At 43.8% G+C, this 16,209-nt stretch overlaps 1 protein-coding gene across 1 annotated transcript; it reads right to left on the bottom strand.

Moving 5' to 3' along the window:
• Positions 1-629: 629 nt before the first annotated feature.
• Positions 630-15,244, bottom strand: LOC108802232 (transmembrane and coiled-coil domains protein 2-like; the record flags this gene model as incomplete). Its single annotated transcript, XM_018574106.1, has 2 exons — positions 14,788-15,244; positions 630-1,217 (listed from the first exon to the last, which is right to left on the bottom strand). Coding segments are annotated over exons 1-2 (765 nt in total), but the record flags the coding sequence as incomplete, so codon positions are not given.
• Positions 15,245-16,209: the final 965 nt, after the last annotated feature.

Here is a 16,209-nt window from a genome sequence, read left to right as displayed (position 1 = left end):
CAGAGTCTCATTCTTCAAGCTACATTCACCATAACATCAAAAATCTAAAAAAAACTAAAGGAAACAGTAAGATGTAACGATAATGACTGCAGCATCTGGGTAAAGCTAGGAAATAAAATGCACATCTGGCAACACAGTATAATATTATGATCTGCTAAAGGAAAACTATAATGTTTTAAGTCAAGTGTTGTTTAGTTTAGATTTGGTTTATACATTTTTAAATGGTTGTTTGTATGTTATTCTGAATCAAAACACATAGAATATTTGTTCACAAATAAACATGTAATACATGATAAAGGATTCCAGAGAACTATAGATTCACTATGAAGACAACACAGAAGGGACTGCCTGCCTTATGGGGGCAAAAGAGACTTTGGACTGAGAAGGGATGGATTACTGGAAGGAGTTATGCACATCTTTATGTAAATTTCAGCTTGAGCTTTTGAGGTCTGTAAACAACTTTCACTTCAGATCGGTCATTCACTCGGCTGCCCTCGGCAGCTTGGTGAATAGACCCCTTAGACTCAAACTATTGTCTAGACTCACTCACTATTATCTGGATTCACTCTTTCTTAGTCTGTGCACGTATTACACATTTTATTACAGTTTATGATTAATGTCTTTCATACCTTTTCTGCTGCTCTCTCCTGGTCCTCATGTGCAAAACTGCCAGCACCAGCTATATCACCTCCAGCTAAAAGTGCAGCATCAGTAGTAGAGGAAGAACGTGGTCTGCCTTGGTGATGGTGTAATACTGCAGCTAATCCACCATCCATTGGTAGAGGACGGCGGGGAAGGTGAGGACTACCTCCACGCAATTGTGAGTGATGGTGATGATGAGCAGTTTCCCCAGGTCCACTCTTGCTCCGTCGGCCACCCCCGTGCTGTCCAGATCCTCTCTTTACAGAAGGACGTGAGCGAATTTGTTGCAAAACACGGTTAAAGGCAGTTGGACGTGCTGGCAGATCATGCAAAGAAACAGCATAAGACACTCGGTGCATTTCTGGAGATCGCTCTTTTTCATCTGCAGAGTCATGATCAGATGATGATAAAGGGGCAGCTTGGGATGCATGCAGGGTTTGAGGACCTGGCGTTGAGCAGGTAACCTGGGGTTCTGCAGAAGCCTGGTGATCTCGCTCTCTTGAACGTCGTCGGCTATGAAAGAGATGCTTCAGTCCATGTCCAAACATTGATCCTTCAGAGAGCTGCTGGATTTTCTGTAGAGAAGAAGGGCATCTGTGATACATGCTCCTGTTATGCATACATGCTACATAAAATAGTGTGAAAGGGACTAAAAACTGCAGTTGAAGCTGGACATGTCAGTAAATACATGACCACCATCTTTTTAATACAGCTTAAAATAATGTTTAGGCCACAAGAAATTGCATTTAAACACCCTAAATATATGTTATGTTCACATGTGCAGCACATTGCACATTATGACATGGATAAACACAGTCAAACATTTAACATCCTAAAAGCCATCTCCAATCCATTCATTAGTTTACATTCATCAACACATGCATACAGTACATATACCAATAATACTATTGTACTATAGCGTATACCATGTCTTGATCCTAAAGTAAACAGTTATAGCAATACTGCATTTAAGAAAAACAAATATATGTGCCCAACCTGAGTCCTAACTAATCTCTATAAGCACTGCTGCCTGGCAGGCCTCAAATCATGCAGTCTGTAGACTCAGAGTTTTAGCTGGACAAAACCAGTAAGAGACTGTCACATTACAATCATGAAAAATGTATAGCCTTTCACATTGGCTATCAGGTTCCAAGACTGCAAGGGTAACCTGCAATATTGACAGGAGAGTAGAGGAAAGTGTTCCAAGGTGTGACTATAAGACAAGCAGATCTTTAGTGACATTCCTAAAATGAATGTATCTCAAAGGAACCAGAGGTGAGGGACATTTCACAATTGAAACAAGTGAATAACAAAGTGCTCAAGAGAAATAAAAGATGATGACAAAGAACAGATTTTGTGAGCTGTATCCCTAACAATGAAAATAGGATTGTGTGACAGAAAGAAAATACAAACAGACAAAAGGATATGGATAATTAATAAATGATGATGGATTTGGTCAAGAAACCAGCAGTTCAACATAATACCCCAAGCAGTAAGGGTTTAAAGGCCACTAAGCATAAATAGACGAGAAAAGCACTGGATATAATGTTTTGAAAGTCTGGACCATAAGATAGTCCAGGGTAGGCGAGAGAGAGAGAGAGAGAGAGAGAGAGAGAGAGAGAGAGAGAGAGAGATGCAGCTAACGATTATTTTCAAAATCGATTAGTTAGCCGATTATTACGTTCGGTTAATCGGGATTAATAAAATGGCTCCAGTGATGGACTACTAGTTTGTTTTGAGATTACAGTCTATCACAGGAGCAAGCTTGGAGTGGTGGAAGTTAAAAAAAAAGTATGGTGTGCAATATAGTGAAATGTAAAATTATACAGCAATCAATCAATGCGGAATGGCACTGGTTATAGAGGACTACAAATCCCTGCAATAGTACATTATAGCTGGCGGTATTCTGCATTGCGCTGCATAATGTACTATTGCTGGGTTTTGTAGTCCTCTATAGCTGGTGGTATTCTGCATTGCGCTGTATAATGTACTATTGCTGGGATTTGTAGTCCTCTATACAGCGCAATGCAGAATACCATCAGCTATAGAGGAGTACAACAAATCCCAGCAATAATATATTACACAGCGCAATGCAGAATACCACCAGCTTTAGAGGAATACAACAAATCCCAGCAATACATAATGTATTGCTGGGATTTGTATTCTTCTATAGCTGATGGTACGTTGCTCTGTATAATATACAGCACAATGTACAGTCAGCTATAAAGGAATACAAATACCACTATCCCAGCAATACATTATAGAGCACCATGTGGGGGAAAGTGCAGGCTTACTGGAGCAGTGTTCCAGCAACTTGCTTCTGAGATCGAGTCTGTCTGTCAGCCGCTGTCATCCCCCCACGCCTGTCCCTCCTTACTTCTTCTTCCGCGTCCCTGTGCCGATCGTGGATGTGGGGGGGCGGTGAGCGTGAGGCGGGGAGGAGGTGCGGCGCGCGACGTGTGTGGAGCCGTGAACAGGGTCAACTAATCGAAAGCTGATTAATTAGTTGTTGCAGCCAACCCTATATATATATCTATATATAGATATATATCGGGGAATCAGCGGGAGGGCACACAGGGGTGCAAGGAATAGCGACGCCTATGACTCTGTGAAACACTGAAACATCGGCACAAACAAGAGTGAAATAAACAATTTGGAGTGCTCGTGATTTTCTGCATCTTTTTTGTTTATGGGTTTTTTTTCAGCAGCAATAATTGACTGTTTTCTCCTGTAATCTATTCTAACTGATTAATTAAACCCAAGGTAGAAAAACTAGCACAAACAAGAAGTAGTTGCCAAAAGACAATAATCATTATATTAATGGTTGAGGAGTAGAATCTTAAGGCTCTGATTTAAGGCTCCGATTCACGTTAAAAAACGCGCAACAAACGCGCGTTTCCAAGGGCTACTTGGCTGTATCCCAATGGAAACGCGCAACAAAAACGCCGCAAAGAAGCTCATGTACCTTTTTCAGGCGCAGGCCGTTTTGTAGCGCATTCAGATGGGCTGAAATACAGCAAGGTGTGAACCATACCCATAGAAAACAATGGGATTTTCATGTTTGAGCGTTTTGTAGAGCGTTCGTAGAGCCTTGAACGTGCTACAAAACGTACAGGTGTGAACCTGACCTAAAGAGGACCTTTACCCCCTTTCACTAAGTCACCTCTGAGTGCAGCTCTAAATGCTGATATGAAATCATCTTACATTCATTAGTTAAACAAATATTTATCTTTTACTAACAATTATTGTTCTTCCACTTCCTGTTCCTCTTAGGCATTAGGCCTCGTTCACACCAGATGCAGTGCGTTCCGGCCCGATTCTGGCCAGAACGCACTGCATCACATGCGATCGGCCGCACGGGATTGCAAGGCACATTATGCCTGCAGTCCGATCGAATCAAAATAATGTTTGCAGCATTTTGATCGGACAGGACCGCAGACATAATGTGCTTTGCGATCCCGTGCAGCCGATCGCATTGCAGCCCCACAAAAAAGTGAGCCAGCCTCAATGCACTCCCCTGAGATGATGTGCATGGTCACATGTCTAGTCACATGTGCCAGAGTTCCAGGAAGTAAAGGGAGATCTAGTAATCTGCCCTTTTTTAAAAAATGGCCACATAGAGAAGAATGGGGAGGAAAAGAAAAATAAGGTGTTTAAAGAATAAAAAGCCTGCAATTATCTAGAGATGCTATATCTGTGTGTAGATTGCCATTACTAAACATTTCTAAAGGTGTCTTTGTTGTAATTTCAACAATATGGGTAAAATTCCTCTTTAATTTGTATACAATATCATCTCAACTAGGTGAGAAGCACGTTCTCAGTCTGTAATCGTTTGTGACTAAGACTAACCCAACAAGTTATGGTGGGGTGGGCTCAATAGCACCAAAAAAGCCCTCCAGTGAACCACTGCTAAGGTATCTCTATGTTTGACTTGCATCACATATCCCGAAATCTAAGGGTTTGATCCCTATTTTAGGATATTTATAGTCCTGTAAATTATTCTGTTATACCACTTGGCCAATTATACATCAATAATTACAGATTTAAAGCTGAATCCTTTAGAGCAGTGGTTCTCAACCTGTGTAACTTCAGTACCCACATTTGACCGTGGTCATTAATGACCCAAGTCGCACCACAAAAGAACACACAGCACTGCAGTACTGCGCGTTCCGGTGCGGGCGATCGAATTGTGGGTGGGAGGTGCGGTTGGGGTGCCATTTAAATGAATGGCAATGCAACACATCTCCCACACCAGAATTTGCGGTAGGTGCGATTTTGTGCGGTACAGTGCGTTAATCGCACAGGTCTGTGCGATTACTGCACTGTACTAGTGTGAACGGCACTGACAGACACACGCAACCACAACCTACTTTCAGAGAAAAAAAGTATTTGCCAACATTCAAAGCTGTAAGTGAAAAACATAAAAAAATATGAAAAAAATAGCAAAAGGTTTAAACGGATAATTTAATTTAACGTGGCAAATGTTCAGGCATATTACACATGTGACATCACATGACCCCCATAATACAAGACACCAATTTATACACTGCATAAAACAAGCAGCTTTTTCATGCTATTTCTCAATATGCTAACGATTATTTTCATACTCGATTAGTTAGCCGATTATTAACTTCGATTAATCGGTTAATCGGATAAAATAAAATAAAAATTACTATCGCACAGTAACGGAGGGCTTTTCAGTATCGCTCGTCCCAGTGCGGGGGCGATCACACTGCGGACGGGAGGTGCATTTGGGATCCATTGAAATGAATGGCACTGCAACGCACCTCCTGCAGCAAAATTTGTCAGGCCGAAACTTAAAATGACTTTTCCCACCTTTTATTGATATACATACAATTATTAAAAAGGTATATATATATATCTTTTTAATAATTGTATGTATTATATTAGACATTTTAATTAGGTTCATAGATTTTAAATAATGTGAATTGTAAAAATTAGCCAATATAATAAACAAAACAACCTTTTATTTAACCACTTCCGGGCCGCAATAGTCTATAGACCGCGGCCCGTTAAAGTGATTAAAACAAGAACACGACTGCTGCAGCAGCCGAGTTCTTGGTACTGCTTTTAACAGCAGGCGATGGATGTTAATGTACAAGCAATCCGGCGTCTGTACAGGCGCCGGATCGTTTGTATCGTGCGGAGAGAGATTCAGCAGCTTCCAGGGTTAGTGTAAAAAAAAAAAAAGTGTTTAAAAGTTATACAAATTAAAGTAACATAAAAAACATAAAAGAAAAATGTTAAAAATGCAAAAGAAAATTAAGTCCCCCGCCCCCCACGAGCAAGCACGCGTCAGTGCGTCTATGTGATAAAAGGACAATTGCGCTACACATGTTACATGTCGCCGTGAACGTCACAGTGAGAGCAATCATTCTATCACTGTCAATCACTGTTAGCACTAAACTGATGAGCGGTAAAAGCGTTTAAAATGTTCCCTATGGGAAATTTGGGGTATTTACTTTTTTTTTGCGGCTTCATGGGCGAACGCAATTTTAAGGCTTGACGTGTTTGTCTATTTACCTGGCGTGACCCTGTCTTTCATATTTTACCAAATAATTGGGTATTATATTCTGTTTCTGTGCACTAAATTTTTATTTAGTTTATTTTTTCCTAAAAATACGTTTGATAAACATTTGCGCAGAAATTTATATTTTATCATGTGTCATGTGTGCGCAAATAGTAAGAAAATGCCCCGGACAGCATGTGGTTAAAATGACACACCAAAAAAATGTTTTTTTGATTTTAGTTTCTTTTTTTTTTTATTTGTTTGCATTTTTAATTTTTATTTAACTTTTTTTTTAAATGTTTTGTCTTTTTTAAATTTTAGTTTAACTTTATTTTTTAAACCTAATTTTTTTACCTTTATTGCTGGGAGCAATAGCCAGCCTGCTATTGGATATTTCAAATAGCAATTGCCAAAAGCAGGCTGGCTATTGCATCTGCCCACTGCCAATCAGCAAAGTAGGGCCCTGAAGGAGAAAGTTCATTATCAGGTCCTCCCATGCTGATTGACTACAGGCAGTGGGCGGGTGGAATAGCCAGCCTGCTATTGCCTATTGCATTTTAAAATATCCAATAGCAGGCTGGGTATGGCTTCCAGCCTGCAGATGTAGAGGAGGCAGGGGGGCAGGGCAGAGGAGAGACGGCCAGGCCGGGGGGTATCGTAGCAGCGGCCAGGACCGGGGGGTATCGTAGCAGCGGCCGAACCGTGAGGATCGTAGCAGCGGCCAGACCGGGAGGATCGTAGCAGCGGGGGAATTTATTCTCCCGGGAGGATCGTAGCAGCGGGGGAATTTATTCTCCCGGGAGGATCGTAGCAGCGGGGGAATTTATTCTCCCGGGAGGATCGTAGCAGCGGGGGAATTTATTCTCCCGGGAGGATCGTAGCAGCGGGGGAATTTATTCTCCCGGGAGGATCGTAGCAGCGGGGGAATTTATTCTCCCGGGAGGATCGTAGCAGCGGGGGAATTTATTCTCCCGGGAGGATCGTAGCAGCGGGGGAATTTATTCTCCCGGGAGGATCGTAGCAGCGGGGGAATTTATTCTCCCGGGAGGATCGTAGCAGCGGGGGAATTTATTCTCCCGGGAGGATCGTAGCAGCGGGGGAATTTATTCTCCCGGGAGGATCGTAGCAGCGGGGGAATTTATTCTCCCGGGAGGATCGTAGCAGCGGGGGAATTTATTCTCCCGGGAGGATCGTAGCAGCGGGGGAATTTATTCTCCCGGGAGGATCGTAGCAGCGGGGGAATTTATTCTCCCGGGAGGATCGTAGCAGCGGGGGAATTTATTCTCCCGGGAGGATCGTAGCAGCGGGGGAATTTATTCTCCCGGGAGGATCGTAGCAGCGGGGGAATTTATTCTCCCGGGAGGATCGTAGCAGCGGGGGAATTTATTCTCCCGGGAGGATCGTAGCAGCGGGGGAATTTATTCTCCCGGGAGGATCGTAGCAGCGGGGGAATTTATTCTCCCGGGAGGATCGTAGCAGCGGCCAGACCGGGAGGATCGTAGCAGCGGGGGAATTTATTCTCCCGGGAGGATCGTAGCAGCGGGGGAATTTATTTACAGCGCTTCTCCTCTCTGCAGGTGCCGGTTGCAGCGGTCTGTGTCCCCGCTTCCTCTGCTGACACAGGCGGGGAGAGCAGCGGGGATTTGAATGGACACAGACCACTGCAGCCAGCACCAGCAGGGTGGAGAACAGCGGCAACTATTCGATGATGAGAAGCGTTGGTAACGATTCTCATCATCGATTTTATCGAATAGTTGTTGCAGCTCTAATGCTCGCAGAATGTCATCTGCCTCAAGTACAGCTGAATTTGGTAAAAAAGTGACATTTAGGGGTTTTTTTTAAAAAGCTATAGCTACATAGAACTAAGAAATATAGAAATAAGCTCATTTACTTGACTATAAATTCAAATATAGATCTGTTGCTAAACTGAATACAGTCGACCCCCGAAATTCGCAGTTCATAGAGCACCCGCGAATTGTGAAAAACCGAGAATTTTGAATGCGGTCAAAAAATGCCTTTAAATGCCTATTTTTATAGTTTAAACCCTAAATATGCCCACAAAACACTTTAATTTCATTTCAAACTCAGCTTAATACATTACCCTTAAAAAAAAAAAGATTGTAAAGGGTAAAGGTAAACCCGTATACTGTACACTACTGTACTGCTATGTCTCCCGCAGTGCTAGAATGTAAAATACCGATGTTACCCCTATATAGGAAAAATCAGCGAACGACTGAGGCCGCAAACTCTGAACCGCGACTTTGCGGGGTCGACTGTATTTATATGTGGAATTCCAGGCAAAACTTTTCTTAACCCTAAAAGTGGGGCTACTCCTGCACTACAAGGGTAAGTGCTCGTTTTGGTCTAGGTACAAAAATAACACAGCATTCTCTCCAGCCTGTCACATCCTCTGCTGCAGTAATGGTATGTCCCTCAGCATCCTCACATCCTATACACTGTATAATGGACGTACTGACTCAGGTACCCTAGACTGCTGCAGCAGAAGGGGAAAGAGGCTGGAAGGACCAATCTAAGAACAAGACAGATCCGAGGAGCAGGTGAATATGACTTTTTTTTAATTTTAGCACTTAGACAAAAATGAGCACTTAACCCTTGCAGTGCAGGGGTAGCCCCATTGCAAGGGTTAAGAAAGTTTTGCCTGGAGTTCTTCTTTTTTGCTGTACCTGTAAAGACGAATGTATGGATGTATATGCTTACCTCTCCTGCTGCTCACACCACTGAACCCCTCTGATTAGGAGGAATTGAGAATGGATCTCCTGTGTCCCCTGCAGTGTTCAGTCAGTCATTCCTCCCCCAAACTACTATGTAGTTATTGTGTCCTGTAGAGACATGGAGGTTAGAGGGGTAAACCACTGAGCGCTGCAGGGGAGACAGGAGATTGACACAACCAGAAGTGTTGGTTTCTGTACAGACTTCAGCCGGGGATTCCTTCTGATCAAATGGGTGTTCAGCAGTGCTGGCAGCAGGAGAGGTAAGTATTCAAAAGTAAGTTGAGTTGCACAGTTAAAGTTTAAGTGCACCAAAATCCTGTCAGGTTTTTATTGCTGTCACTGTTTGGACGATTCACTCTCACTTTTTGTCCTGGCGACTATTGACAGAGTTTCTAAACCTTCCCTGCTCCCAGAAAAACCGGTTTTGGCTGAAGAGCTACTTTAAAGTGTATCTAAACCCAAAATTTAAAATTCAAATGGTATCTGTGGTCAAAAACCTTAAAAATAAATATGTATTTCTATATCGAATTTCCATAAGTCCTATCCCACTCCTAATAACTCTTCCTCCTGAACATACCCACAGGGTGTACTTCTTCAATGCACTGACACAATTTCTCTCCCCTATTATTGTCTAAAGGGCGAGTCCAGTCTCTGGTAGGTTTCACTGGAGCAACCCTCAGGTGGGTACTACATCCTGACAGGCTGGCAGCTTCATGGCCCTGCACTTAAAGCTATGCCCCCTGGTCCTCCTCCAACGGCTTTGGTAAAACAGCACTGTGAATAGAATAAGATCTGTGATGCTGTGAAGAGAACAATGCATGCTCCGCAACCGAAAGTTAGGGGAGGCAGTGCAGAGGGATGTTGTGTGAGGCACTTTTACAACTTACAAATGTAAGTCATTAAGGAAAAAGACATTATGCAAACAGTTACTGTGGAAATAATGTACTTAGTGATAAGTGGTATTAAAGTCTTACTTTGTTTTTGCAATTGTTACTGCTGAGATAAAGACTTCTTAATATAGTAAGCATGTCCTTTCCTCCCTATTCTTCTGATCCTCATAGTTCTGGCCCAGATTCCCTGATTCAGGGAGGCTCCTATCTCTTGCAGAGTCCTTTGGAGCCACCCTTTTGTGCATGCTCCCTGCATTGGACTATGGGGGGGCATGATGATACTGCCTTGGGAAATGTTATGAATGAGGCATAAAGTCTGATGCGACCTTCCTCACCCGGAAGTTTAAGTAAGCAGTTCACAGCAAGCACTGTAATTGCACAACAAATGTGTTTCTAAATGTTGTGGTGAGGCATACATTATTCTCCTGTGTTAAAGGAGAACTATGGGGTCAGGGCTTTTCCCCATAGTTCTCCTTAGGGTAACGGGAGGACCCTAAGACGTCCTCCCGTCACCCTAAGCTCAGTATACCGCGAGCTACAGCTCGCGGTATACTGAGACGCCGCAGCCGGAGCGGATCCCGACATCGATGTCGAGATCGGCCCAGCTGCGTGAGTGACGCTGGCTCTGCCTATCTAGAGGCAGAGCCAGCTGTACCCGCCCCCTCCCCCGTCCGTTCCGCCAGTCAGCGCTGGCGGATCGGAGCGGGGAGGGGGGAATCCATTCCCTCCCCTGTCACGGCAGACAGCCGTGACAGGATCGAGAAGTGAGCGAACACCTACATGTGTTCGCTCACCTCCCAATCTACTGAGCCGACCTGTGACAGTCTCATTGTCTAGAACTATGAGGTGAGTGAAAAGCAGTCAGTGCTTACCTCGTCCCTCCTACACTAGTGGACTGTCCCTTGGCATCTTCATGTATAATGCAGGGCTATGGGCTTTTGCATTATACGTGATGACGTCAGTGGGCTGTGGCAGTGAAAGAAGAAAGAGGATGCAGACACTGGTCTTGGAGCCTGCGGGGAACAGGTAAGTAACATATCTATGCACAGTTCCCCTATACATTAAAGTGCATTAAACTCTCTTAACTCAACTTCCCTGAACTTCCTGCCCAGTACAAGATCACAAGGGACAGCACAGTAGCCAGCAGTTTGGAGAAGGAAGGAATGAGGAAGGGAGGAGAGGGGAGTGTCACTGTGATTGTGGAGACACACACAGCCTACTAGCACACACAAGGGTGTATCCAAAGGATCCTGCAAGGAAAAGAAGGCACCCTAAACCAGGATGCCGGGGCCAGTGCTCAGGGGGCCAACTGATTCTACAGGAAACTAAAACTTTTAAACATCAAGAAGCAACATCCATTGTAACTGATTTAATCAGCATTTGAAATAACCTAAAACATTTAGACTTAATATCTCTTTAACAAGCAGTAAACTCTTGCACTGCAACAGGAGTTTTTTGTCCTATCCTCTATTGAAATTGTACTGTTAAGTGTATTGTCTCCCTCCATTTTGTAAAGGCCTGCGCAAACTGTTGATGCTATACAAATCCTGTATAATAATAGGCTTTAATGTACACTGAGGGCAGAGTCACATTTTAAAGGTCTGTTTCTCTGGAAATCTTTTTAATGTTAATTTCACCTGATATTTACATGCTTTTTCTAGAATTCCAGAATTGTTTTAATTCTTTTTGAGACTAGATAGTAAGTATATGTCAATGAAAACAAACTGCCTCCTCATTAGACACTAATAGAAGCTCCATACCAAGATACCTTCCTACAATGTTCACGTTCCTAAACATGAAGACAGACACTCTATTTTGCAGTTAAAACCTCTTTTTTTAATTACAGTAAATGTTTTCTTTAACATGAATATTTTAAAGTTAACATGCAACTATATTAGACGTATTAAATCAAGGCTTCAACTGCAGATACAAGATTTTAGCCAAACAGATCTTTTGATTAGGTCATTTAAGGATACAAAAAAGCTTAAATTACTAAGCCTGATTTCCATAATATGCTCCTTGCAGCCACTATACATCTCAAACACCAAACACTGCCATCTAAACTTTCCAGCATCTCTATGGAAACAGTCACAGAGCCAAATAAGTTCAGCACACTCCACCTTGTGGGGCAGATGAAAGCATTTTGCTTAGTTACAGTTGATGAATATTTCATTGAAGGGATCATTCACCATCCAAATGTCTGTCCTATATGCTCAGACTTCTTTCTGAAAAAATAACTCCAGGCACATATATAAAATCACCTTTGTGTTCCTTCTCCCTCTGGGTTTTGATACACATCTTCTGAACCTTAAGAGCCAGCATCACCCAGCATCCCTGGGTGAAAACAAAAAAGTACTATTGCTGTGGGGCTACCCTCACACTGCAGGAGTTAAGTGCTCGTTTTTGTCTAGGGGACTCGAGTAAAGCAGATCTACTTACCGTACTTGATCCCTGTTAGCATTGGCTCCCTCAAGCTGTATTTATACCTAACCATGAGCGTAGCCAGGCGGTTTAGATGGTTTTTGGGGGCCTGTTTGTACGTGCATTTTTCAAAAGTTTATATGCACTACTTGTAGTACAGAGCAGAATTGACTTTAAATAGGACTTTAATAAAACCATAGACTTTATTCAAGCCTCCCATTAAAATCTATGGGGCCAAAAGACTCAATTCTGTCTAAAAAGAAGCTCATGCACTTTATCACTCTACAGTATTTTGCTACAAGTGACAGAACATTCAGATGTGAACACAGGCCAATGAAAACAATAAGGTTCCTCTTGTTGAGCATTGTAGCACTTCAAGCTACAAAAACACCAAGATGTAAATGAGGCCTCAGGACTGCAAGATGCATCCCCGCTGCCTCTTCCTCCCTGGGATCCAGTGATTTGGGACCCCCGAAGACCCCCTCGCATCTAATGCAGGTTTTATAGACCTACGTTAAACATGAGGATGCTGTGGGACAGTACACCAGCCAGAGTGAAGGTGGAGAAGAGGAAAGCACTGACCGCTAGGAAAGCGGGGATCAGGTAAGTAAATCTGCCTAAACAAAACTAGCACTGTGCAAATGGCCCCCTTAGCCCCTACTCTTTCTACCCTTCCCCACTACCCAATACGCTAATAAAACCCTGTTTCCTTCCCACCTTTTTTTTATCTCTCCCTCAGAATATTGCTTAACTGCAAGGGCAATAGTAACATCTCCCTCTAAATTGTAAACGAATGCCAATATAAGAAAACAAAATGTAAAAATAATGTATTAATGAATTAAAAAAATACAGTATTTTAGAAACTCTAAGGGGTGAATGTACAACCAATCATGTACATTGTGTGTGGTGCAAGAGCAAATAACCAACTCTAGTAGGTTTATATGTTTTGGCATACTCTATAATGTGCATTTGTTATGTGTGTGAGCTGTTCTTATCTAACTCCCACTTGGCAGTGAATGTCTTCTTCTGTTACGTGGATGTACCCCTGTACTTGCTTTTTTTTTATCTGTATCCTTGTGTTGAGTGTTAAAATCAGGCTGTCATTGGGAGTCACAGTTCAGTAGGCTGATTGGGATCAGGAGTACTTGAGCACCCAATAAATGTTTCAGTTTGACTATACAATTTGAATTGTTTTGTAAATGTATCTCTCGGTTATTACTTAAAGAGTAACTCCCCCCTCCCATTTATTCTTTTTTTAATCCCCTCTTACCAAATGCCGGATTGTCCTCAGTTCATATACTCACATGCCCAGCACATCCATCATTGCTCTGCTGTGATCCACATTCACCTGCCAAAAGTGGGGTCCCATGCCGCCATCTTCTTCCCTGACGTTATGGTCTTCTTCCCTGACGTTATGGTCTTCTTCCCTGACGTTATGGTCTTCTTCCCTGACGTTATGTCTGTTCCTGGTTCAGGCAGCCGCCACCAATGATGAGCCACCAGGCATGCCCTCCTCCTCAGTCCACTGTATGGAAGCCGATATCACCTGGGATATGTGACATGCATATCCCAGGAGGCTCTGGGGGAAAGGATGTCATTCTAGGTGGGATTTTCATGTTGCATATTTTCATAGTTTTCTGCACAGGGCCACATCACTCAAAAGAAGTTCAGATGTGGATGATCTGAGAGCTACCTGAAAGTCCCAAAACTAGGAGTGATAAGTGTAATGTAATGATTCAAGAGTTGTCTGGTGGATTTAGGATTTTCAGAGTGCATCCGCACCTCATTGCGTGAGAGGTCCTGCAGAGTTTTTACCCCTGTGTAGTCCATACCACCAGATCAGGCATACTGAGCCAGAGATTCCATACAATTAACTACTTACCAGGCTCTAATCATTGCTTTCACGGATGGGTATGGCAAATTAGGGCCTCTTAAGGCTTTAAGGCCTCCTAAGAGCAGCACAGTGATGATGTCACTGCTACTTTTACAAGTTAATAACTGTGTTTGGAAAGGCATTTGGTGCACACAAAAAGGAAGCTGTCAGTGCCGGCCCAATAAGCTGCGGCCATATGTGGGCAGGAGCATCCCAGGTTGGTAAGAGCTGCACTGAGAGATATCTGTAGCACTTACACATCTCCCCGCCCGCCTCTTAGCAACCTGGGATGCTCTGGCCGGAAAGCGGGCAGCAGCCACACTGCAAACATTCTGCAGCAGAGTGGCCATGTCGCAGGCTGCCTAATTATAGGGTCGGCCCAGAATCCACCCCTTAGTTTACAAGTGGTAAATGCTCCGGCCATGACTGACTGAGCTGGTACGGGCAGATTCTTTCCAGGATCAGCCAAACTCAAGTTTGGACGAAACCCAAGCTCATCCCTACCTACCATACCTTTAATACAGGCAGATAAAAATATATCACATCAATCTACAGCCTATGTGTTTTCAGGTAAAGGTGCACTGTGATAAAACAAATTAATCTTACATATTGTGTGCATATGTGTGGTACTTATTTAATGTGTAATCGGGTGCACGTGTCAAACTACAGTGACAATGAATCCAAAGATACTGCAATTACCTTGAGGTCTGGAGGTTTGTTCCGAGTGAACACAGGGGCTGCCGGGCTGACAGATGGTCCCGCAGAGCCCACATCCCCAGGCATTGGACAATCTGATCCTCGCACTTCCATGACAGTAGCAGCATCTTGAGCAGCCACCTCTTCAGGGTGCAATTCGTCCGACTTGCAACGCTTCATGTATCCGGAGAGGAGGAAGGGTAGAGCAAAGAAGCCAACCCAACATCAACAATGGCAAGACACCGGCATCGGATTCAAGTATGACAAAGAGAGGATGTAAGGTCACATTACTGTGTCTTACTGGAAAACGCGTCATTCACACTCTGTGACAAGGATTCACACAGCACATACGTTGCATAGGTGATCTGTGTAGAATAAGGTTTCCAATGTGAGCGCATGGACGCAAGTTCTGTCTGCTCAGCCCTAATGTGCATCAAGACACTGCACCGTTATGTTTATAATAAAAGCAGGCGCTCTACAAAATGCACACCTACATATAGACAGACATCAGATCTGCAACTACTGATCTATATAGATACAAAGCAGCTTTCCGTCTATTTCACCTCTCCAAGGCCCGCGCTGCTCCAGGTCCCCGGGGCCCCGGCAGCATCGTCTGTACTTCATCCAGAAGAGCCTGGGGTGACCAGCGTTCAGCCTACCTTGCTGATGACCGACACTGCAACCATCGAATCAAAAGAAAGGACTTGACGCTTACCACCCAATTGGGAGATGGGGGTGGACCTCAAACACGTTTTCAAGATAGGTTGAGTTGCAGGAGCTGTCACAGAAGGTGGTGCTGTAGAGGGTTCAGTGGAGAAGGCTTTGTACAATGGGTGAGGTGTCACAGCTTGGAAGAGCCCCGGAACAACCTGGAACCAACGTCCCACACTTTGCCTGCACGTGTATGGCATGGGAGAGGGCATTCACTGTTTTAAATCAGTTAAAGTGACACTAAACTCAGTTAAATCTTACAAATGCATTCAAGTACTCTAAGTATTAACAAAAATGTATCTTATTTGGGTATCACTCAGCTGAAAATCATCTAATCATCTCTGAATTGGTGCTGACACTGTCCTTTTGGAGGGTGGCTACTTTTATTCCCCATGGTCCGTATGTGTCAGGGACGGACTGGGCAGGGAGGCAATTGCCCCCCAGGCCCATCTTATGCCATGCAGGCTGGGCCGTCATTGAAGCGGCACGGCTCCGAGGCTGCCTCTCACTAACACAGGAGCGGCTGTGACAAGGAATGCGCGGCTCTCAGTGCAGGCAGCACAGGCTGCTAGTGATCTTGGAAGCGGCGTGTGCCTTATCACAGCCCTTGCCGCGGTCTGTCTTCCCGCCTCCCGTACAGTTCGGGCTCTGCAGGAGGCGGGGTATTTTGTCAGTGTCCAGACTGAGCAGGCTGCGGGACACAGACAAAGTGGG

Source organism: Nanorana parkeri, unplaced genomic scaffold (genome assembly GCF_000935625.1).
Source record: "Nanorana parkeri isolate BGI_ZX_2015 unplaced genomic scaffold, ASM93562v1 scaffold2739, whole genome shotgun sequence".
Lineage (NCBI taxonomy): Eukaryota > Metazoa > Chordata > Amphibia > Anura > Dicroglossidae > Nanorana > Nanorana parkeri.
This window is presented reverse-complemented; position numbering and strand designations above follow the sequence as displayed.